Source organism: Rhinoderma darwinii, chromosome 1, assembly GCF_050947455.1.
Source record: "Rhinoderma darwinii isolate aRhiDar2 chromosome 1, aRhiDar2.hap1, whole genome shotgun sequence".
Lineage (NCBI taxonomy): Eukaryota > Metazoa > Chordata > Amphibia > Anura > Rhinodermatidae > Rhinoderma > Rhinoderma darwinii.
In genome coordinates, this window is record NC_134687.1 from 32,003,023 (window position 1) to 32,028,592 (window position 25,570).

Here is a 25,570-nt window from a genome sequence, read left to right on the forward strand (position 1 = left end):
CTGAGGGGCAGCGAACTGAGTGAAGGAAAAGCTAACTACAACTTATATTGTTTGATTATTAATTCACACTTCAGGACCTTGCTGTGTTGAGAACATTAAACTATAGGTTACTAATAGTTTGGGTTACCCCACTCTTCAGACCGCTGGACATGGATTAAACTGTGAGATGTCAATAGTGGAGCTCCGGGAACGTCTGGCTTTACTAAAAGAAGCTCAGAGCAAAGACGAAGAGGAAAAGAGAGACCAAATCCTGGAGGAAAAGCAGTCCAAACAGCAGCATCTTCTAGAGACTCTGGAGCAGATCTCTCTACACAGAGCAGCCCAAGGCAAAGCTGCTCTCCTCCGGTCAGTGAGGTGTTTCCATCTCTACTATGTGTAGTCTTATAGATAATGAAAAGTTGGTTGAATGTGAAAAAGTGTGCTCTTGTCCGCCATTGTTCTGAAACCATATGTATGTGCGCAAATATCGTTTTCTTAGGATCTTCTGTATATTCCATTGTGCAGAAGATTAACTGATGTCATTGATATATAGGTGCTATATTTTTGAGAACTCAAGAATGGAAGAACATGGGAAAATCGGATTTTTGGACCTCACTTAGATCCTGGCCAAAACCTTTCTTGTAGCGATTGTCAGATACATCATTGGAAATTAATATTCTGTAAACAATAATACTTCTGTTAATCATGGATTAGGCCTGGTTCACATCTGCGTTTCAGACACCCCTATGGAACCCATTAAAATCAATGGGTTCCGTCGGGCGCCAATGGTGTCCGTCGTACAACGGAATCGGCGCTTCTGGTAACAGATCAGTACAATGGAAATACCAACGGAGATGTGAACTAGGCCTTATTGTTTTCATTCCTATGGTTTACAAGGATATTCTCAAGATATTTATATATTTCCCATTGCTTATATAGTTCCAACATATTCTGCAGCCTGTACAGATATAGTCATCAGTCACTGTCCCCAATGTGGCTCACAATCTAATTAACCCTTAGACACACACACATTCACACAGTATGTTTTTGGAGTGTGGAAAGAAATTGGAGAAAACTTACACGTGGGGAGAACATACAAACTCAATGCATGTTAGAACCCAGGACACCAGTGCTGCAAGACAACATTGCTAACAACAGAGCCACCGTACTGACCTGATATTCCTAATATGCTAAGGCCTCATTCACACGGCAGGGTTTCCCGGCCGGGTGCCGGCCGTTCATAAATCGGCCGGCACCCGGCTGCATTAGGAATGATAGACCCCTAATGGGGCTATTCACACGACCGATTTTTTGACGGCCGGAAAATCCGGCCGTCAAAAAATAGGCCATGCTCTATCTTTGCCCGGGCACCCGGCCGCCCGGCTACCATACAAGTCTATGGGGCCGGGTATTACACGGCCATCACCGGAATGTGTTCCGAGTGATGGCCGGGTTTCCCGGCGCTTGCGCTCTATCTCCTCCTCCTCACAGCGCAGAGTGCATGTGAGGAGGAGGAGTTGATGCCATTCTGACGAATGGCATCGCTGTACACTGTGCTGCAGGGCCGGGGTGTACAGCAGGTGGAAGGGAGCGCTGCGCTGGCTCCCTTCCCCTGCTTGTTAAAAGCACCCTGGCTCGGCGACACCTTCGATGGCGCCGCTAGTAGTAGTAGCAGCAGCTGCTGCTGCTGCGGCTGCTGCTACTGTAGCGACGCCACTATAGCAGAGCAGGGAGGTATCTCCCCGCTCTGCTATGTGCTAGCCGCACTTTAGCTCCTTGAAGGAGCGGAATCCCCGTGCTTTCGGGGATTCCGCTCCTGGACAGAGCGCTTGATGTCTCTGTCCATATCTGGGCAGTGACATCAGGGGAAACTCCTGAAGCGGAATCCCCGAACACATGGGGATTCCCCTTCCGGAGCTGCCGCTGATATCACTGTCCGGATCTGCCCGGCCCGGCACGGATGCATAACTTTATGCAAACCGGCCGGGCAAAATGGCCGATTTTACCGGCCGACACTCGGGCTCGGGAACGACCCGGTCGTGTGAATCCCGCCTAAAGATTAGATTATTTACCTGCAATACTCATAGAAGTTAAAGGAATTGTCCAGTTTAGAAAACCCATTTTCATAAACCCTTTTAGGGAATTCTGAGTTAATAGAGGGGGGGTCCTCTGTTCAGAATCCTAATTTTTTGGCCAGAGAGGAGAGTGGTAACAAATTACGTCACTCATTCTGGAGGACTTATCTTGTCTTGCATTACACAGACAACCCATTGCTTTGAATTAGCCACTGTGTAAAGCTTAATTTCTCCTGTGGTGGCGCTGCAGGGAAATTGAACACTTACTTCAAGGTTTTCCCACTGATTACAGCTGATCGCTGGGGACCCCAGCAGGAGGGCACTTTGTCATCAGCTTAATGTCCAGGGACCCTTCTAAGAAGTAGGGATTGTCCAAAGCGGAGAACTTCTTTAATGGTTGAGGTCAGGCTCACATTCATATATAAGCTGGGTTACTTCTATATAGACAATAAAATTCATTAAAACAGACGTCAATTATTTTCATGTAATTTTTGTCCTACCAGAAATGGGTTGTTAATCTATTTTGGGATTTTTCTGAAATATTATTTCCACAATATGCTCTGAGATCACTGGAGCATGTAATTCATCAGCATGTGCCTCATTGTCCAACAAATCTCCCCAGTCACAAGGGTATCACAGCAATGTTAATCATCTTCTGTACTGTGGCTGGCAAATAATTAAAGTCTTTACTAGGAAAAATGGATTATTCTGCAAAGAAACAAGTTGTGTCTCTCTCTAATATAACGTAATCCTTTTTATAAAGGTGTGGCTGAGATCTTCTTTAGATGTTATTCTTTTAACCGCTCAACAGCCCTCACTAATTTTGGTTACACCTCTGGAAGAATTTTTTTCCCCCCACTCTTTAAAGAGGCTTTGTCACCAGATTCTCAAATCCCTATCTCCTATTGCATGTGATCGGCGCTGCAATGTAGATAACAGTAACTTTTTTTTTTTTTTTTTTAAAACGTTAATTTTTGGCCAAGTTATGAGCTATTTTATATATGCAAATGAGCTTTGAAATGGACAACTGGGCGTGTTTTTTTTTCGTATGTCCAACTGGGCGTGTATTGTGTTTTTAACTGGGCGTGTTTACTTGTTTTACTAGCTGGGCGTTGTGAATAGAAGTGTATGATGCTGACGAATCAGTGACTAGTCAGCATCATGCACTCCTCTCCATTCATTTACACAGCAGCATCACGTTCTTACTAGAATGATGTGCAGCCACATACACAAGTGTCCTGATAATGAATACACATGACCTCCAGCCTGGACGTCATGTGTACTCAGAATTCTGACACTTCTGAATCCTTTCTGTGATACACATGACGTCCAGGCTGGATGATCATGTGTATTCATTATCAGGACACTTCTGAATCTTTTCTGTGAGATTTCCAGCAAGGGAAACGGAATCTCGTTTACCTCCGTAATCTCGCGAGATTTCGTTTCCCTTGCTAGAAATCTCAAAGAAAAGAGTCAGAAGTGTCAGGATTCTGAATACACATGACGTCCAGGCTGGATGATCATGTGTATTCATTATCAGGACACTTGATTAACGTTAATCTCTGTTTATGTGGCTGCACATCACTGCTGTGTAAATGAATGGAGAGGAGTGTATGACGCTGACTGGTCACTGATTGGTCAGCGTCATACATGTAAACACGCCTAGTTAAAAACACAATACACGCCCAGTTGGACATAACGAAAAAAAAACGCCCAGTTGTCCATTACAAACCTCATTTGCATATATATAAAATAGCTCATGACTTGGCCAAAAATTAACGTTTTAAAAAAAACAAAAACGTTACTGTTATCTACATTGCAGCGCCGATTACATGCAATAGGAGATAGGGATTTGAGAATCTGGTGACAGGGCTCTTTTTAAAGAGGCTCTATCTCTTACCAGGCATAACAAACTCCTATCATTGTCATCTTTCTTGGACATGCTTGGAGAGCCACCTGTGCTACCACCTACGCGGTTCTACTGGTAAGCAGGCACTGTATACAACCTGATGAATTCTGGTTTGGGGGCTGCATAGTGGGTGCTTCTGGCACTCACAGGTTAATTTATGACTTCTTTCTGGAAGTATTTATTCCAATCACAGTAGGGTTCTTTACCATCGACCATCTCTGTAAGGCCTTGGGCACTGTCATGGTGGAATTAATTATTTAGTCTTAAGATTTGAACATTTCAGGGTGCATTGGTAGTGTTGAAAGCACTAGAAGGGACAGTACACACTCAGTGGCCACAATGCAAGGGATGGAACCGGATTCTCTCACCGTGATTGACTGCCAGGAAGGCCTGAGAGAGGAAGGGGAGGATCCTCTGGGGGGACAGAGAAATTAACCCCATGACAGATAATATACCTGACAGTGTTTTTTTGCCAGACAGCTGCTTTCTGTCTTAGGAACTTGGAGCAGGAGATGATTGAAGCACAAGCAGCTGAGTTTATAAGAGAAGGACTGTACACAGTTACCAGACATAAGAACACAATTTATATCTGGAAGTATGCTTTAAAGTAAATATCCACCTTTGAATGCTGTTTTTTTACTAATCTTAAAAGATTTAATAATCTGTGCAGATTGATTTCTTAAATATCTTTATAGCGACTGGCGCTTTGTTCATCTGATACAGAGCACTAGATCTCCTGCATAGGCATAGATTACAATCATAAAATTTGAGTTTCCTGTAGCCACCACTAGAGGGAGCTCAGGAGCTTACTGCATACTGCTTATACTTTGAATTCAATAATAACACAGTACGCAGTATGCTCGTAAGCTCCCTCTAGTGGTGCCTGTAGGTAGCCAGCATGTTATCTTTTAAAATCCATGTCTATGCAGTAGATTTGGAGCTCTGTTTCAGAAAAACGGAGCTCCGACCACCATAAAGATATATTAAGCAATTAATTAGCACAGAATTTTGAATCTATAAATTACATGATGATAAAATTTGGAGATTCACTTAAAGGATATAAATATTGAGTGAAGACTCCTCCACGGAGCTCAGGACTCTGGTTTTACTAGAGAAACGCAACTCTGGGCGTGGCTTAGCGGCGTATGTGAGTGGACGCATAAACCGGAGCTCCCGCTGCCGATATCCTGCAGAACATCCTGGGACTCAATTCTCCTACCGGAGACATACCTGTGGAGAGAGGGGAAACTGAGGCGATCAGGGAGACGCAATTCTGGACTCATCGGAGGCTGTGATGACCCGGTCCAAGAGATCTAAAGCGGCAGAGGACGGTGAGCTGGGGGCGCAAGATGGAGCTGACATGTGCTCATATGCAGTGAGCAGAGATGTGAGAGGGGCAGCGGCATCTCGGCTGGAGCGCTTTGCCAGGAAAACCCCTGTTTAAGGTGCTGAGAGTGAAAGGATGGCGGAAGGAGGAAAGGAGCAGGCTGGCCGCTCAGGATCAAGATTTGAGCCCTTGCGAGCGCAAATGGAGGCAGAGGAGGAGGAGAACGGGGAGAATGTTTCGGACGACTCAGGAGGAGGATTAGATCGGGGCGCACGGACCCTGGACAAATCGGGCCCAACGCTGGCAGATGTCTTTTCGGCGGTAAGCCTGAGCAATACCACACTAGCTAAACTTACCTGCCAAGTGGGGGGAATTAAGGAAGATTTATCCATAATACGTCATGATCTGCAGAAAGTGTCGGAACGTACGACAGCGGTGGAGGGCCGAGTCAGTGAATTAGAAGACAGAATACTACCCATGAGAAGGGATGTAAATGCTGTGGCGGTGGATGTTACGTATCTTTTATCCAAAACCGATGATTTGGAGAACTATTTACTTCGAAACAATGTAAGAATGGTGGGAATACCGGAAAAAGTTGAGGGGTCCAATCCAGACGCCTTCTTCGAAAAATGGCTATTGGAGGTTTTTGGCAAAGAATCGCTGACCCCATTGTTTGCGGTGGAAAGAGCCCATAGAGTGCCCACGCGACCGGGCCCACCTGGAAGGCCACCACGACCTGTGCTAGTGAAATTGCTTCATTATAAGGACAGAGATCTGATCCTTCGACAGGCCCGGGAAAGGCAAGACATAAGAGTGAACGGGGTGAAAGTGTCGTTCTATCCGGATTTCTCTGCAGAGATACAGAAACGGAGGATGCAATTTCTGGACATTAAAAGACGACTGAGGAATCTTCGAGTTCAGTACTCCATGTTGTATCCTGCTAAGCTTCGGGTGGCGGCGTTGGGATCCGTACAGTTCTTCGAAAACCCGAAAGATGCGTTACGATGGCTGGACAGTCACGAGGCTCGCCTACGGCATGATCCGGAGGAAGCGGCGGTGTGATCAACAGGTGGATGGATGAAGTTGGGACTCTGCTATGGCGGGAGGAAGATGAATCGCACAGGAGAATAAGGCACTGTTTTCTGCATTTGTATGATGGGGTTTTTGGTTGAGATGATGTCTATATATCATTGTTGGCGGGAGGAGAGGAAAAATGCTGTCAGTTTAAGGGCAGAATTGGATATAGGAGTCATAAAAATGCTACTTGTTTAGGCCCCATGCACACGACAGCAAAAAAACTCAGTTTTTGCGGACCGCAACTGCGGTCCGCAAAAACGTAGCCATTCACTTTCATTGAACACTGACACCTTTCCGTAGCACTACGGAAGGGTGTCAGTGACGTGGAAATGTTCCGGGAATTATGGAACATGTCCGTTCTTTCGCATTTTGCGGGCCGTGCTCCCATACTTTGTATGGGAGCACGGCCCGAAAATGCGGCTGTCAGTCAGCGGCCGGCCGTGCCCGCAATTGCGTGCCGTGATTGCGGGCACGGTCGTGTGCATGGGGCCTTATTGAGGAGAAGGTGGTGGGAGGTTCTTGGTTTTTAAGGTTAAATTTTGGAAACTGATGGATTTCTACAATGTGAATGGGAAGCTGTATGGTCATAGTGGTGAAGTTTTCTTCATCAGCCCGGGCCCTCTGAGGAGGGGATGTTTATGGAAAGCTGAGTGGGATAGGGTGGTGGGAGGGGGGATGTTTGGGAGGGACAGGGAGTTTGAAACGCAGTACGCTCTGATTGTCACTGGGAGTAACGGAAATAGCCACTGTCAAATGCAAGAAATGTTCAGATGGGGGGTGGGGTAAATCTTCTGTCCTGGAATGTGAGAGGTATGGGGGAGGTAAATAAAAGGCGAGCTATCTTTGACTACCTGAAGGGGCAGTTTGTTGGGGTGATGGGCTTACAGGAAACTCATCTTACTACTGACACGGTGCAACAGGCGCATAGGGTTTGGATCCGGCACAGCTTCCATTCCTTTCATTCTACATACTCAAGGGGGGTTAGCCTCCTGATCCATAGGGATCTACCGTTTAGCTGTATAGATTCCTTTAAAGATAGGGAAGGTAGATATGTTGGGGTGCATTCTAAATTGTTTAACTGGGAATGTATAATTGTGGTGTTATATGTGCCTCCTCCGTACTCTGTGCGTCCGATGAGAGAGGTGCTGGAGAAACTGGCTGGGTGGCCTATGATACCGACTATATTGATGGGAGACTTCAACAACATAATGAATAAAGGGTGGGATAAATTTCCAAAAGGGGGGGGGGGTGGGGGATGTCGGCCTGACGAGATTTGGAAAGTATATGATGGAAGTTGGGTTTACGGATATTTGGCGGGCAAAATGGCCCTCTGCTACGCAATACTCGTGTGTATCATCTACATATGGATCATTATCCCGAATAGACCTAATGTTTAATAATGGAATGGGGATGGAATGTGTGGAAGGGGTGGAATACTTACCACGATCACTGTCTGATCACTCTCCGATGCTACTTAAGATCCGAACATGTTCGCAGATGGGGGGTTTGAGAATGCACTGGAGGTTAAATCCGTTCTGGATACGATTGGTGGGAGAGGAGATAATAAATATGAGTCTGCGAGAATACTTTGAGTTCAATAAGGGTACGGTCCCTACGGATATTTTATGGAATGCTATGAAGGCGAATATAAGGGGAGTGTATATACGGGAGATCACGCTCATTAAAACTAAGTCAAGTGGGTCAACATCTGATAGATAGGGTCACAGTAACAGAGGAGAGTCACGTCACTAATAACACTGCGGAAACACTAGCCCAATGGAAGGTTGCTCAAAAATTGCTTAGGGAACATCAGCTGGAACAAGCAGCTAATAAAAGATAGTTTTTACAACAAAAATACTGTGAGGAGGGCGAAATGGCGGGCAGACTGTTAGCGAATATTGCACGGCCGACGCGGGAGAGTGCATTCATTCACCAGTTGCAGACAGCAAATGGGACTCTGGTTTGGAGAAACAGGAGATATATTAGGGGTGTTGACATCATTTTACACGGAACTGTATCGCACTAAGGTGGACTATTCGGAGGATCTGCTGTCAGAATATCTGGCAGAAATAACATGGGTTACTCTGGGGGAGGAGGAGAGAGAGGGGTTGGAGGAGTCAATTACTTTAGAGGAAATACAGGAAGCGGTAAGTTCTATGGCAAATGAAAAGGCTCCAGGGATAGATGGTATACCCACTGAATTGTATAAAACATATGGAGGGACGGTTCTGCCGGAGTTACTGGAGGTGTTCCAGGATGGTTTCGCCAGGGGGCGCCTACCGCAGATGATGTACGAAGCCGCTATAGTCGTAATTCCCAAAGATGGGAAAGACCTGACGCAACCTGACTCTTACAGACCGATATCTCTGTTAACCACGGACATTAAAATTTTAGCTAAAGTACTGGCTAATAGGTTGTCGCGAGTAGTGACTAAAATTGTGGGGATGGATCAGTCAGGATTCATGCCATCGCGCTCTACAGCAGTTAATCTACGTAGCCTTTTCTTGAATTTGCAGACAGATGCTCCGGATGTGCGGTGTAGAGCAATGCTGTCTTTGGATGCCGCCAAGGCGTTTGATAGTGTGGAATGGGGGTATCTGTGGGCTGTCTTGGAGCGGATTGGCTTTGGAAGGAAATTTATAAAATGGGTACAATTATTATATAAGGAACCGGTAGCTAGGATTAGAGCAAATGGAAGGATGTCAGACTCTTTCAGGCTGGAGAGGGGGACGCGACAGGGATGCCCACTTTCGCCGCTACTATTTGCGCTGGCAATTGAACCCCTAGCAAATATGGTAAGACAACATCCGAGGATAGAAGGGTTTCGTTGTGGGGAGCTGGAGGAGCGCATAGCATTATATGCGGACGATATCTTGATGTTCCTGGGGGAGATAGATTATTCATTGCCAGTGATAATGAATGTACTGGAGCGGTTTGGTCGATTTTCAGGGCTAAAAATTAATTGGAATAAGTCGGTGTTGTTGCCACTCCAGCCAGTGGATACGCCGTTGGTGATTGGAGGAATTGAGGTACCGTGTGTACAGAAATTTAAGTACCTGGGAATTACGATATCGGCGAGGGTGCATGACTTTATTGAGTTGAATGTGATACCATTATTGAACAAATTAACGTATAAGACCAAAGTATGGCTGGGGTTACCGCTGTCAGCGCTGGGTCGAGCAAATCTCATCAAAATGATTCTGATGCCCCAGGTTCTTTATGTGGTGCATAATGCCCCAGTGTGGTTGCCTAAATACTGGTTCAGGAGAATACATAATTTGTTTAGGGACTTGGTGTGGAAAAGGGGGATCCCCAGGATAAAAATGGAAAAGCTACAACTACCAGTGGAACAGGGAGCGTTAGCTATCCCGAATGCATGGATATATTATCTAGCGGCTCAATTACAACACTTTAAGGGCTGGAAGAATAGGGAGGAGTGGGATTCTAGTGGGAAATTGGTGTACTACTTGGGTCAGAGAACGCATGGACTAGAGGCCATGGAATCTCATAAATTAAGGAGGGAGGCGAGAGGGAAACCGACTTTGCTATTAATACATAGAGTTTGGTCGAAAGTAAGAAATTATTGGGGGTTACAGGATGCTCCAATTATATGCCTTTATGGGACAATACATATCTATGGGAATTTAATAGTCTGGGAGGATTTCAGGATTGGGAACAAGCAGGGATCAGATATGTATACCAGTTGTATGACGGAGGTACTCTTAAGCTCTTTGCTCAAATACAGGAGGAGTTTGGACTCTCACACCGGCTGTTCTACCAATATCTTCAGTTAAGGCATGCGGCGCAGGCTCAAGAGAGACTGGTGGACTTAAGCTGTTCCACCATGGGAGGGATGGAGCAGGTACTGGGGGCAAAAGACACTAAAGGGATTATTTCGGTGCTATATAGTACGCTACTCTCCAGATTCCTAGGAGATCCGCTGGTGGAGATCAGGCGTAAATGGGAAGAGGATGTAGGGACTATAGTGGATGAAGAATGGGAGGAGATACTTGGATCATCTAAAATACTCTCTATTAGTGTAGCGCACAGGAGGTCACAACTTTTTCTATTACATAGGGTGTATAGGACGCCTAAGGTGCTATGGCAAATGCGAATTAGATCAACTAAGGAATGTCCCAGGTGTATGTTTGATGGGGCAGACATAAAACATATGTTTTGGAGCTGCCCGCTGCTAGATGGCTATTGGAAGGAAGTTAAAGGAATGGTGTCTAGAGTATATGGTAGAGATTTCCCACTAGAACCTAAAATCTTTTTACTGGGCTGTATTGGGGAGGAAGGAGGGGATGGAGTGGAATTACTGTCTATTAAAAAGGTTTTGTATCACGCTAGGAAACTAATTGCAAAATATTGGCTGCAGGCGGATCCCCCGGAGGTGTCTGAGCTGGTTGGATATGTTAACCGCACAGTATCACTGGAACATCGGATATATCTGAAAAGAGGGGCAATTCATAAGCATGAGAAACAATGGGGTAAATGGGTACACGCCTATGATAATGCAGCTCACTAGATGAGATTTGGAGGGGGGCTGGCACACGTATATGGTCAAGGTATGGTGGAATATCTGTTTACTATGCAGGAAGCATGAAGGAGGAGGAGTGGTTTGACGAATCAGAAAAAAGAGGGGGTACTGCGGGGGGGGGGGAGTTGATAGGGGAAGGGAGGGGGACGCATGTGGAGATGCAACCAAAGATGCTGTATACATGTCATAATGTACTTGAAGGGATTTCGCATTAATCAAGAGATGCTTTGTTATTTCTTTCTGTTATTTATTGTCGGAAATGTAAAGGCTGTATAACAGATGTTGTATTATCAATAAAAACTTGTTTGATTTAAAAAAAAAAAAAGGATATAAATATTTGGCACCAAAAATATCAATACATTATTGTAAAGGGTTTGCCTGACACAGGTTCTGTGTCGACGCCCGGGGTTAATCAGCCTTCATCAGCTCCAAGGTCTGCTAGAGTGACGTGATCTGTTACAACTCAGGCTTGGAGGCTGAGGAGAGGGAGGACCTATCACAGCCTGGCCTGACGGTTCTAGCTCCCGCCCTTGGTCTATTTATACCCTCACTTGCAGCATGTTCCTTGCCTGTGATTCTCTGGTTTCCTGGCTCTGCTATTTACCTGATTGACCGCTGTAACTGTTTGACCCTGGCTTGCCTGACTATTCTCCTGCTCTGTTTTGCTACTACGTACTCTCCTGGTTTGATTCGGCTCGTTCACCACTGCCTGTTGCTCACGGTTTTCCGTGGGCTACTGCCCCCACTTCCCCTTTGATTCTGTGTGCCCTTTTCTTGTGTTGTCTGTCTTGCACTTACTGAGCGTAGGGACCGTCGCCCAGTTGTACGCCGTCACTTAGGACGGGCCGTGCAATTAGGCAGGGACTGAGTTGCGGGTAGATTAGGGCTCACCTGTCGTCTCCCGACCCCGATTCATATATAATCACAGGCCCTATACCTTTTCTTACTCTGGTCCCTGGCTCAGCAGATGCAGGGTCTCTCCTTACAGGTCCAAGACCTGGCTCAGAGGTTCAACCAGTGTGATGCTAACCAGGTAGTACCCTTCACCTCACCGCTTGAACCCCACCTCAAGTTTCCTGACCGGCTCTCAGGGGACCGGAGGACTTTTTTCTCTTTTCGGGAGAGTTGTAGACTCTATTTCCGATTAAGACCCCACTCCTCAGGTTCTGAGAGCCAGCGAGTGGGTATAATTAGGTCCCTGCTCCAGGACAGTCCCCAGGAATGGGCCTTCTCCTTGGCTCCTGACGCCCCTGAACTTTCTTCTGTTGACCTTTTTTCTGCTCTCGGGCTCATCTATGACGAGACTGACAAGACTGCCTTTGCCGAGAGTCAGCTGGTGACCTTACGTCAGGGTAAGAGACCCGTTGAGGTGTATTGTTCTGATTTTAGGAAGTGGTGTGTAGCTTCTCGGTGGAATGACCCTGCCTTGAGGTGCCAGTTTAGATTGGGTCTGTCGAACGCCCTTAAAGACCAGTTAGTTAGCTATCCCACCTCTGACTTTCTAGATCAGGCTATGGCTTTAGCGGTACGTCTTGACCGACGTCTCAGGGAACGACGACTTGATATTTCTGGTGCCTTCACCTCTGGCTCCCCTATGATGGCTCCAGAGGTTCCGCTGCTTCGTTCTTCCACGGAGAACTCGGATGAACAGATGCAACTCGGGGTCCCTGCGTCTCCCCAACAACGTAGAGATTTCCGCAGGAAGAATGGTCTCTGCTTCTACTGTGGGGATGACAAGCATCAATTGAACTCCTGTCCCAGGGGCAAGAATAAGCAGCCGGAAAACTTCAGCGCCTAAGTGACCATCAGGGAGGTCGCTTGGGCGCACAGGTATTTCCCGTTAACATGAAGCCTAATAAAATCTTGCTTCCCTTTTAAGTCTCTTTTGATGGAAGGTCTGCCACCGGCAGTGCCTTCGTGGATTCAGGGTCTGCTGCTAATATTATATCTGTGGAATTTGCCATGTCTCTAGCTATGCCACTAATTGATTTGCCTAAACCTGTCCCGGTAGTGGGTATTGACTCCACTCCGCTTACTAATGGTTACTTTATGCAGCATACCCCTGTTTTTAAACTCATTGTTGGCTCTATTCATTTGGAGCAGTGTTCTGTGTTAGTGATGCAGGGGTTATCGTCCGATTTGATTTTAGGCCTGCCTTGGTTGCAGAAGCATAATCCCACTTTTAACTGAAATACTGGTGATCTTACTAAATGGGGTAATGAATTCATGATGTCATGTTTTTCTATTAATTTGGTTTCTCTCGCAGAGGAGGTGATCACTCTACCTGAGTTTATTCAGGACTTCGCGGATGTCTTTTCTTAAAAGGCCTCCGAAGAGTTACCTCCTCATAGAGAGTACGATTGCAATATCGACTTGGTACCAGGAGCTCAGTTCCCTAAAGGAAGGATATTTAATCTCTCTTGTCCTGAACGTGAAGCCATGAGAGAATATATCCAGGAAAGCCTGGCCAAGGGTTACATTCGCCCCTCTACTTCTCCGAAAGGTGCTGGTGTAAAGGATCTGCCAGGCACTACGTCTGTGGATACTCCCAGGATTAATCAATCGACACCTGAGGCCGGACCTCTTAGACTGACTCCGGCTCCCACCAATCAGGGTGGCAGGCTCAGGAGTGGGAGAGCCTATCGCGGCCTGGTCAGTCGGAGTTAGCTCCGGCCCCTGTCCATTTATACCTGCCGTTTTCTCTTCCTCATTGCTTGTGATTCTTCCTGGTTTCCTGGCCCTGCTACAGCCTTGCTCCAGCCTGCTACTGCCTTGCTTCAGCCTTGCTACAGCTTCCGCTTATCCTGCTTATCCTGACCCCGGCTTGCTTCCTGCTCCTTGCTCTGCGTTCGTATACTTGGTGACATCCTGATTCTGACTGGCTCGTTGACCACTCTGGTTTCCTCACGGTGTTCCGTGGGCTACTGCCCCTTCCCTTGCTTGTTCCCTGTTTGTATTCCCTTGCACTTAGTCAGCGTAGGGACCGCCGCCCAGTTGTACCCCGTCGCCTAGGGTGGGTCGTTGCAAGTAGGCAGGGACAGGGCGGTGGGTAGATTATTGCTCACTTATCCCCTCCTTCCTGCCATAACATAATCACAAGCCGCTACCTAGTCTACCCTTTCTTCTACTCTATCATGGACCCCCTTGAGACCCTGACCCAGCAGATGCAGTGCCTCTCCCTACAGGTCCAGGCCCTGGCTCAGAGGGTCAACCAGCCTGACGCTGCCATAGTAGTACCCCTCGCCTCACCTCTAGAACCTGACCTCAAGTTACCTGACCGGTTCTCATGGGACCGTAAGACTTTTCTCTCCTTTCGGGAGAGTTGCAGACTTTACTTCCGTCTAAAACCTCACTCCTCAGGTTCCGAGAACCAGCGGGTGGGAATCATTATATCCCGACTCCAGGAAGGGCCCCAAGAGTGGGCCTTCTCCTTGGCTCCTGACGCCCCTGAACTTTCCTCCGTTGATCGTTTTTTCTCTGCCCTCGGACTCATTTACGACGAGACTGACAGGACTGCCTTGGCCGAGAGTCAGCTGGTGACCTTACGTCAGGGTAGGAGACCTGTTGAGGATTACTGTTCTGACTTTAGAAAGTGGTGCGTAGCTTCTCGGTGGAATGACCCTGCCCTAAGGTGCCAGTTTAGGTTAGGCTTATCTAACGCCCTGAAGGATCTGCTTGTTAGCTACCCCTCTTCTGACTCCCTAGACCAGGTTATGGCCTTAGCAGTACGACTTGACCGACGTCTCCGGGAACGACAGCTTGAACGTTTCAGTGTTTTCCCCTCTGACTTCCCTGCGATTCCCCCCGAGGTCCCGTCTCCTCGCTCTTCCACGGAAGACTCGGAGGTACCTATGCAACTCGGGGCCTCCGTGTTCCCCCGACAACGTAGAGAGTTCCGCAGGAAGAATGGTCTCTGCTTCTATTGTGGGGATGACAAGCATCAACTGAACACCTGTCCCAGACGCAAGAATAAGCAGCCGAAAAACTTCCGCTCCTAAGTGATCATCGGGGAGGTCACTTGGGCGCACAGGTATTTCCCGTTAATATGAAACGCAATAAAATTTAGCTTCCCTTTCAGGTCTCGTTTGGTGGTCTGTCTGCCACCGGCAGTGCCTTCGTGGATTCAGGCTCATCTGCTAATATCATGTCTGTGGAATTTCCTATGTCTCTAAAAATGCCTTTTATTGATTTGCCTAATCCTGTCCCGGTAGTGGGTATCGACTCCACTCCTCTTGCTAATGGTTATTTTACTCAGCATACTCCTGTTTTTGAACTCCTTGTTGGCTCCATGCATTTGGAGCAGTGCTCTGTACTGTTGATGCAGGGATTATCGTCCGATCTGGTATTAGGTCTTCCCTGGTTGCAGTTGCATAATCCCACGTTTGATTGGAATACTGGGGATCTCACCAAATGGGGTAGTGAATGCCTGACGTCATGTCTTTCGGTTAACTCTATTTCTCCCCGTGAGGAGGTAAACACGCTACCTGAGTTTGTTCAGGACTTTGCTGATGTTTTCTCTAAGGAGGCCTCCGAGGTGTTGCCCCCTCATAGAGATTACGATTGCGCTATCGATTTGGTACCAGGTGCTAAGCTTCCTAAGGGTAGGATATTTAATCTTTCATGTCCTGAACGTGAAGCCATGAGGGAATATATCCAAGAATGCCTGGCCAAGGGTTTCATTCACCCCTCTACTTCTCCTGTAGGTGCTGGCTTCTTCTTCGTGGGGAAGAAGGATGGTGGTCTTAGGCCGTGCATTGACTATCGTAACTTGAATAAGGTCACTGTAAGGAACCAGTATCCCCTTCCTTTGATTCCGGATCTTTTTAATCAGGTTCAGGGGGCCCAATGGTTCTCTAAGTTTGATCTACGGGGGGCGTATAACCTTATCCACATCAAAGAGGGGGATGAGTGGAAGACTGCGTTCAACACGCCCGAAGGTCATTTCGAATACCTGGTCATGCCCTTTGGGTTGTGTAATGCCCCTGCTGTCTTCCAGAATTTTATTAATGAAATTCTGAGAGATTACCTGGGAAATTTTCTTGTAGTGTACCTTGATGACATACTGGTGTTTTCCAAGGACTGGTCCTCCCATGTGGAGCATGTCAGGAAGGTGCTCCAGGTCCTCCGGGAAAATAATCTGTTTGCGAAAAGCGAAAAATGTGTGTTTGGGGTACAGGAGATACCATTTTTGGGTCAAATCCTCACTCCTCATGAATTCCGCATGGACCCTGCCAAGGTTCAGGCTGTGGCGGAATGGGTCCAACCTGCCTCCCTGAAGGCGCTACAGTGTTTTTTGGGGTTCGCTAACTATTACAGGAGATTTATTGCCAACTTCTCGGTCGTCGTTAAGCCTCTTACGGACCTCATTCGCAAGGGTGCTGATGTCCTCCACTGGCCTCCTGAGGCCGTACAGGCTTTTGAGACCCTCAAGAAGTGCTTTATCTCGGCCCCTGTGCTTGTTCAGCCCAACCAAAGGGAGCAATTTATCATGGAGGTTGACGCGTCCGAGGTGGGAGTGGGGGCTGTCTTGTCCCAGGGTACCAGGTCCCTCACCCATCTCCGCCCCTGTGCTTACTTCTCCAGGAAGTTTTCGCCCACGGAGAATAACTATGATATTGGCAACCGCTAACTTTTAGCCATTAAATGGGCTTTTGAAGAGTGGCGTCACTTCCTGGAGGGGGCCAGACACCAGGTAACGGTCCTTACTGACCACAAGAATCTGGTTTTCCTAGAATCTGCCCGGAGGCTTAATCCGAGACAAGCTCGATGGGCGCTATTTTTTACCAGATTTAACTTTTTGGTTACCTATAGGGCTGGGTCCAAAAATATTAAGGCTGATGCACTGTCACGTAGTTTCATGGCCAATCCTCCTTCTGAGAAGGATCCTGCTTGTATTTTACCCCCTGGGATAATCGTTTCTGCCACTGATTCTGATTTAGTCTCTGATATTGCGGCTGATCAAGGTTCAGCTCCCGGGAACCTCACTGTGGACAAGCTGTTTGTCCCCCTGCAATACCGGCTAAGGGTACTTAGGGAAAACCATGACTCCGCACTATCTGGTCATCCTGGCATCTTGGGTACCAAACACCTCATTACCAGAAACTATTGGTGGCCTGGGTTGCCTAAAGACGTTAGGGCTTACGTCGCCGCTTGTGAGGTTTGTGCTATGTCCAAGACCCCTAGGTCCCGACCTGCGGGCTTACTACGTTCTTTGCCCATTCCCCAAAGACCTTGGACCCATATCTCCATGGATTTTATCACCGATTTGCCTCCATCTCAAGGCAAGTCGGTGGTGTGGGTGGTAGTAGACCGCTTCAGCAAGATGTGCCACTTTGTGCCCCTTAAGAAACTACCTAACGCCAAGACGTTAGCTTCTTTGTTTGTTAAACACATTCTGCGTCTCCATGGGGTCCCAGTCAATATCGTTTCTGACAGAGGGGTACAATTTGTTTCTTTATTTTGGAGAGCCTTTTGTATAAAGTTGGAGATTGATCTGTCCTTCTCCTCCGCCTTCCATCCCGAACCTAATGGCCAAACGGAGAGGACTAATCAATCCCTGGAACAATATTTAAGGTGTTTTATCTCTGACTGTCAATTTGATTGGGTCTCATTCATTCCCCTCGCCGAATTTTCCCTGAATAACCGGGTCAGTAACTCGTCAGGGGTCTCCCCGTTTTTCTGTAATTTCGGGTTTAATCCACGGTTCTCCTCCGTTTCTCCTGGTAGTTCTAATAATCCCGAGGTAGAGGTCGTTCATCGGGAACTGTGCACAGTCTGGGCCCAGGTTCAGAAGAACCTAGAGGCGTCCCAGAGCGTACAAAGAATTCAGGCTGATAGAAGACGTTCTGCTAACCCCCGGTTTGTCGTCGGGGATCTGGTGTGGTTGTCGTCTAGGAACTTGCGCCTTAAGGTCCCGTCCAGGAAGTTTGCTCCCCCATTTATTGGGCCTTATAAGGTCATTGAAGTGCACAACCCTGTATCCTTCCGTCTGAAGGTGCCCCCATCCTTTCGCATACACGACGTCTTTCATGCCTCCCTCCTTAAACGCTGCTCCCCGTCCTGGTCCCCCTCGAGGAAACCTCCTGTTCCCATTCTCACCCCTGAGGGGGTGGAATTCGAGGTGGCCAAGATTGTGGACAGTAGGATGATCCAGGGCTCCCTCCAGTACCTGGTCCATTGGAGAGGATACGGGCCGGAGGAGAGGACTTGGGTACCTGCTCGAGATGTTCACGCTGGGGTATTGGTCAGGAGGTTCCACCTTCTCTTCCCCACTAAACCAGGTCCTCTTAGTAAGGGTCCGGTGGCCCCTCATAAAAGGGGGGGTACTGTAAAGGATCTGCCAGGCACTACGTCTGTGGATACTCCCAGGATTAATCAATCGACACCTGAGACCGGACCTCTTAGACTGACTCCGGCTCCCACCAATCAGGGGGGCAGGCTCAGGAGTGGGAGAGCATATCGCGGCCTGGTCAGTCGGAGTTAGCTCCGCCCCCTGTCCATTTATACATGCCGTTTGCTCTTCCTCATTGCTTGTGGTTCTTCCTGGTTTCCTGGCCCTGCTACAGCCTTGCTCCAGCCTGCTACTGCCTTGCTACAGCTTCCGCTTATCCTGCTTCGCTCTGACCCCGGCTTGCTTCCTGCTCCTTGCTCTGCGTTCGTATACTTGGTGACATCCTGATTCTGACTGGCTCGTTGACCACTCTGCTTTCCTCACGATGTTCCGTGGGCTACTGCCCCTTCCCTTGCTTGTTCCCTGTTTGTATTCCCTTGCACTTAGTCAGCGTAGGGACCGCCGCCCAGTTGTACCCCGTCGCCTAGGGCGGGTCGTTGCAAGTAGGCAGGGACAGGGCGGTGGGTAGATTAGGGCTCACTTATCCCCTCCTTCCTGCCATAACAGCTGGCTTCTTCTTCGTGGGGAAGAAGGATGGTGGTCTTAGGCCGTGCATTGATTACTGAAGTTTAAATAAGATCTCTGTAAGGAACCAGTATCCCCTTCCTTTGATTCCTGATCTCTTCAATCAGGTCCAGGGGGCCCAATGGTTCTCTAAGTTCGATCTTCTGGGGGCTTATAACCTTATCCGGATCAGAGAGGGGGATGAGTGGAAGACTGCGTTTAATACAACCGAAGGTCATTTCGAATATCTCGTCATGCCCTTTGGGTTGTGTAATGCTCCCGCGGTCTTCCAGAATTTCATAAATTAGATTTTAAGAGACTATCTGGGGGTATTTCTTGTAGTGTACCTTGATGATATACTTGTGTTTTCCAAGGACTGGTCCTCCCATATTGAGCATGTCAGGAAGGTGCTCCAGGCCCTTCGGAAAAACAAACTCTTTGCAAAAAATGAAAAATGTGTGTTTGGGGTGCAGGAGATACCATTTTTGGGTCAAATCCTCACTCCTAACGAATTCCGCATGGACCCTGCCATGGTTCAGGCTGTGGCAGAATGGGTCCACCCTGCCTCCCTGAAGGCCTTACAGTGTTTCCTGGGTTTTGCTAATTATTACAGGAGATTTATTGCTAACTTCTCGGTCATCGCTAAGCCTCTTACGGACCTCACTCGTAAAGGTGCTGATCTCCTCCACTGGCCTCCGGAGGCGGTCCAGGCTTTTGAGATCCTTAAGAGGTGCTTTGTCTCTGCCCCAGTGCTGATTCAGCCTGACCAAATGGAGCCATTCATCGTGGAGGTTGACGCCTCCGAGGTGGGAGTGGGTGCTGTCTTGTCCCAGGGTACTAGGTCTCTCACCCATCTCCGTCCCTGTACCTACTTCTCCAGGAAGTTCTCCTCCGCTGAGAGAAACTATGACGTTGGCAACCGCGAACTCTTAGCCATTAAATGGGCATTCGAAGTGTGGCGCACTTCTTGGGCTTACTGACCACAAGAATCTGGTGTTCCTAGAATCTGCCCGGAGGCTAAACCTGACGCAAGCTCGATGGGCGTTGTTTTTTTACGAGATTCAACTTTGTGGTTACCTATGGGGCTGGGTCAAAAAATATCAAAGCTGATGCTCTGTCGTGTAGCTTAATGGCCAGCCCTCCTCCTGAGGAGGATCCCGCTTGTATTTTGCCCCCAGGTATAATCATATCCTCTGTGGATTCAGTCTTAGCCTCCGAAATTGTGGCTGATCAAGGTTCTGCTCCCGAGAAGAACCTTCCTGAGAACAAGCTGTTTGTTCCCCTGCAATTCCGGCTAATGTTGCTCAGGGAGAATCATGACTCCACACTATCTGGCCATCCAGGCATCCTGGGTACCAAGCACCTCATTTCCAGAACCTATTGGTGGCCTGGGTTGCTTAAAGACGTTAAGGCCTACGTCGCCGCTTGTGAAATTTGTGCTAGGTCCAAGACTCCCAGGTCCCGACCTGCGGGCTTTCTATGTTCTTTGCCCATTCCCCAGAGACCTTGGACCCATATCTCCATGGATTTTATCACCGATCTGCCTCCATCCCAAGGCAAGTCGGTGGTGTGGGTTGTAGTAGACCGCTTCAGTAAGATGTGCCACTTTGTGCCCCTCAAGAAACTACCCAATGCCAAGATGTTAGCCACCTTGTTTGTCAAACACATCCTGCGTCTCCATGGGGTTCCGGTCAATATTGTTTCTGACAGAGGGGTACAATTTGTTTCATTGTTTTGGAGAGCTTTCTGTAAGAAGCTGGAGATTGATCTGTCCTTTTCCTCGGCCTTCCATCCGGAAACTAATGGCCAAACTGAGTACTAATCAGTCTCTAGAACAATACTTAAGGTGTTTTATCTCAGACTGTCAAAATGATTGGGTCTCCTACATTCCCCTCGCCGAATTTTCCCTTAATAACCAGGTCAGTAGCTCGTCGGAGGTCTCCCCCTTCTTCTACAATTTTGGGTTTAATCCACGGTTCACCTCCATTACACCTGGTGGTTCCAACAATCCAGAGGTAGATGTCATTCATCGGGAACTGTGCACAGTCTGGCCCCAGGTTCAGAAGAACCTTGAGGCGTCCCAGAGCATTGAAAAGACTCAGGCAGATAAAAGACGTTCAACTTACCCCCTATTTGTGGTGGGGGATCTGGTGTGGCTGTCTTCTAAAATTTTGCGCCTTAAAGTTCCGTCCAAGAAATTTGCTCCCCGGTATATAGGGCCGTACAAAATCATGGAGGTCCTCAACCCTGTCTCCTTCTGGCTGGAGTTATCCCCAGATACATAACGTGTTCCATGCCTCCCTCTTGAAAAGCTGCTCCCCATCCATGGCTACATCGAGGAAACCTCCGGTCCCTGTTCTCACTCCTGATGGGGTAGAATTTGAGGTAGCCAAGATTGTGGACAGCAGGATGGTCCAAGGCTCCCTCCAGTACCTGGTCCATTGGAGAGGATACGGGCCTGAGGAGAGGACTTGATTACCTGCCCGGAATGTTCACGCCGGTATATTGCTCAGGAAGTTCCATCTTCGGTTCCCCAACAAACCATGCCCACCTAGGAAGGGTCCAGTGTCCCCTCATAAAATGGGGGGTGCTGTAAAGGGTTTGCCTGACACAGGTTTTGTGTCGACACCTGCGGTTAATCAGCCTTCATCACCTCCAAGGTCTGCTAGAGTGACGCGATCTGTTACCACTCAGGCTTGCAGGCTGAGGAGAGGGAGAACCTATCACAGCCTGGCCTGACGGTTCTAGCTCCCGCCCTTGGTCTATTTATACCCTCACTTGCAGCATGTTCCTTGCCTGTGATTCTCTGGTTTCCTGGCTCTGCTATTCCTGCTATTTACCTGTTTGACCGCTGTAACTTTTTGACCTTGGCTTGCCTGACTATTCTCCTGCTCAGTTTTGCTACTACGTACTCTCCTGGTTTGATTCGGCTCATTCACCACTGCCTGTTGCTCACGGTTTTCTGTGGGCAACTGCCCCCACTTCCCCTTTGCTTCTGTGTGCCCTTGTCTTGTGTTGTCTGTCTTGCACTTACTGAGCGTAGGGACCGTCGCCCAGTTGTACGCCGTCACTTAGGACGGGCCGTGCAAGCAGGCAGGGACTGAGTTGCGGGTAGATTAGGGCTCACCTGTCATCTCCCTACCCCGATTCATTATAATTATAGGGGGAATTTATTAACTTATTTTATGCCAGTTTTGAGGACATAGAAAAGTCAAATGGCATAATGGTACCCATCTTTTAACTAAAAAGTGGCCGCAGTTTAGCAAAAAGGGCATGGTCTCCTGTGGCTCCACAAATGTACTATAACTTATGCCAGAAACTGGCATAAATTATAGCGCAAATCTACTCCACCTCCTAGCAGGAGTAGATTTGACATTCTCACGCATGGACAGCTAGAGATGCAGCTAATTTATTGAGAGGGGTACAATAAATTAGGCGGATCTTACTCCAGGGCTACTTAGATTAAGACTAGCATCTAAAGGATTGTCATCACTGATGGTACCAGGGGTGAATATTGCCTGGAGTCACAGACTCTTTGATCCTCTCAGTTTGGGCAGGATATACTGTATAGAATCTATATACACCGCCAGATCTATAAACTAATACATATGCATGTTTTATATTATTCTGTGTTTGTTGATTATTTACTTAGTTCATGTTTTATTTAACATGGAGCAATAATGACAGATATGTAATTACCCCGTGCATGCCGCGAGCTGCCCGTGACCCAAATCTTCAGGTGTTAAATTGCCAAGCACATTACTTATGTTAAAAGGTTTTAAAAAAGCAGCTCATTTTAAAATATCCCGTAAAAATCACCCCATTACCTGATTTATCTAGCAGTGGCAGCATAATTAGCTAATTTTCTAGACAGCTAATTTACATGCAGACGCGGTACAGCTGCACTAATAAATACAGTGAAAAGCTGCAGAAGAGACTTATTTACATATCACAGCTGCAAGAGCCTCCATATAGCGCACACGTAAATCGCTGGCGTGCGCCTTTTGATAAAATAGCCGCATCTTACTCCTGCAGGCTTCGTATGAAATGCCCCTTAGTACGTCTGCCCCTTAATATTTATTAGGACTTTTTTATTTTTAGTCTGACAATTATGTGACTCATTATATGCTAAGGGTCTGAAGATATTTCCGTAGTTGAAAATGGTTTCTGCGAGCTCTATCCAGCATGAAGCCACGTAGACTGGATAGGTTTTTGATATTTTTACATGGTGTAGGGCTGTGCAGTGACCTTTTTCTACATTAGAGGATGCAGCACAAGGGGTATAGGCGCTAAGTCTGATGGCAGGGGTGCTGTTGAGTTGTTGGACCCCTCTCCCTGTGGCGGTGTGCTGTGATGGTGTAGGTAACTGATACGTCCTATGCTCAATTTTACATAGCAGTATTAGACCAGTGTTTGGAGGTGCAAGCAATTTCTTTCTCATTTTACTAACGTATAGTCTATCATGCTATCTTGCATGTTTGTAAATGGGAGTACATAGATGAGATACATAGGGATGCGCATTAAAGGGGGTTTTCAATCGCTTTCCAGTCGGAAGGATATGCACTCGGCAGGGGTCCAACCACTTGTTGATGCCTAGAATGAAGGGGCACAGGCCCAGGTAAGGCACAGTGGCTTCTTTGGATTTTTTTTATCCTACACAGCGCGACTCCCGAACCTGGCACCGTGTGCAACAGCCCCATTTACTTGAATCATGTGAAGATTACGGTATATTGCAGCCTTTTGTAAATACATTGTGACAAGTTGGTTGTCAAACCCAAAAGTTTGTGTACCCATAGTCTAGAGATTCATCACTGCTCTATCTGGCAATGCTTATTCACTGCCATCTTATATCGTCTATTTATCCATTCACACTTATTACTGTCACTTCACTCTAGACTGTTGGTATCTGTCCATTCTCCGCACTTTACTCACATCTTCTGGTTCCATACCTCATGATAACATCGGAATTTGGTATTGAATCTGCAATTCTTCACATCTTCTGGTTTATAATCTCCTGGTAGAACCACCCCCCCACTGCACCTCCTTACGTACAAGTATCTTTTGACACTTTACCACCTGCTCAGCGTCTAAATCTACTTATTCATTTCCACCTATTAATGTCTATCCATTCATTATATCCAGACCATAATTTCTGGCAGCTTCTGCCCCCTCCACCTTCCTTGCAAGCATCTTTTGATCTTTGGCAAAATCTATGTCTGCTTATTAATTTTGCTAAATCATAAAACATGACATCACCTTGTACACATGCGATCCCAGAGGCTAAAGGCCTTTTTACATCGGCCGCACTTGGCCGGTGCAGCGAGCACCGATCAACTAAACATGGGGCCCGTGCCGTTCCGTGCCTGACCATTCAGCGCCTTACAATGACGCTGATTGGCAGGGAAAAATGACTTACCTCGCCAATCAGCACCTTTCAATGATGCTAGTGTCGCGATGACGCTTTCGTTGTTGAAAGGTGCTTATTAGTGGGGCAAGTCACTCTGCCTTGCCAATCAGCGCCTTTAAACGACGCTAGCGGCGTGATGACGTCATCGCGCCGCATCCATTGTTGAAAGGCGCTGACTGACGGGGCAAGTCATTCTGCCCTGCCAATCAGCGCCTTTCAACTACGCTAGCGCCCCAGCAGACCTGCTCAAAAGAGAGAAGGTCTGCTTTGCCACCGGGTGGTGCGGGAACGGGATCATGTGAGTATGTAAAGTTTGTTTTTTTTTAAATAAAACTGTGAGTAGCATTATCTACAGGGGGGCTCTATCTACAGGGGGTCTATATGGGGGATGTGGAGCTCTATCTACAAGGGGAGCTATATGTACGGCACTATCTACAGGGGTGGGCTATATGTGGGACACTATATACAGGGGAGCTATATGTGAGGCACTATCTACAGGGCTGGGCTATATGAGGAGCACTATCTATAGGGGGAGATATTTGTAGGGCACTATCTACAGGGGTGGGCTATATGTGGGACACTATATACGGGGGGGGGGGGTTACCTGTGGGGCACTATCTACAGGGAAGGCTATCCGTAGGGCACTGTTTACAGGGGGAGCTATATGTGAGGCACTATCTACAGAGGTGGGCTATAAGTGGAGCACTATCTATAGGGGGGACTATATGTAGGGCAACATGGTGGCTCAGTGGTTAGCACTATTGCATTGAAGCTCTGGAGTCCATATGTGGGCACTATCTACAGGGGCTTCTATGTAGGGCACTATCTGCAGAGGCTCTATGGGGGTCACTATCTACAGGGTGCTATGGGGGGCACTATCTACAGGGGGTATGGTGTGTGGGACACAGTGTATGGTACTATTATAATGAGGGAAACAGTGTATGGTGCTATAATAATTAGAGGTGCAGTGTATGGCACTATTATATTTAGGGGCATTAAGAATTTTATCTTCGTTTATAGGTGCAGAAATGTTTTAAAAGTTAGGAGCTGAAGACATCTGAGCGGAAAACTTCAGAAATGGGTTGTGTCCGGGAGAAGTCATCATAGAGGTCTAGACCGGATGGAGAAGAAAAGAGAAAAAAGAACTAGAATCTAAGACATCACCGGTGAGTCACTTAATGCAAATGCTTATTCTGCCTCTAATCAGCACTGTAGTCACAGCATGTTCTGCAGCGAGATAATGGGTGGTATGATTATGATATGATTTTTTTTTGTGAAACCGCATCTCCCAGCATATCCTCACTATTGTTCGGGCCATGCTGGGGGCTGTAGTTTTACGCCATAAAAACCTATATGGCAGAG

The 25,570-nt window shown here is 47.5% G+C and overlaps 1 protein-coding gene across 2 annotated transcripts in view; it reads left to right on the top strand.

Annotated features, from left to right (window-relative positions):
* The window catches only part of CFAP99 (cilia and flagella associated protein 99), a 129,226-nt gene that overhangs the window by 92,164 nt on the left and 11,492 nt on the right, over positions 1-25,570 (top strand). For both annotated transcript variants that reach the window (XM_075848965.1, XM_075848968.1), the window contains one exon: positions 140-345. In XM_075848965.1, coding sequence (XP_075705080.1) covers positions 140-345 — 206 coding nt within the window. The remainder of the gene's footprint in view (positions 1-139; positions 346-25,570) is intronic.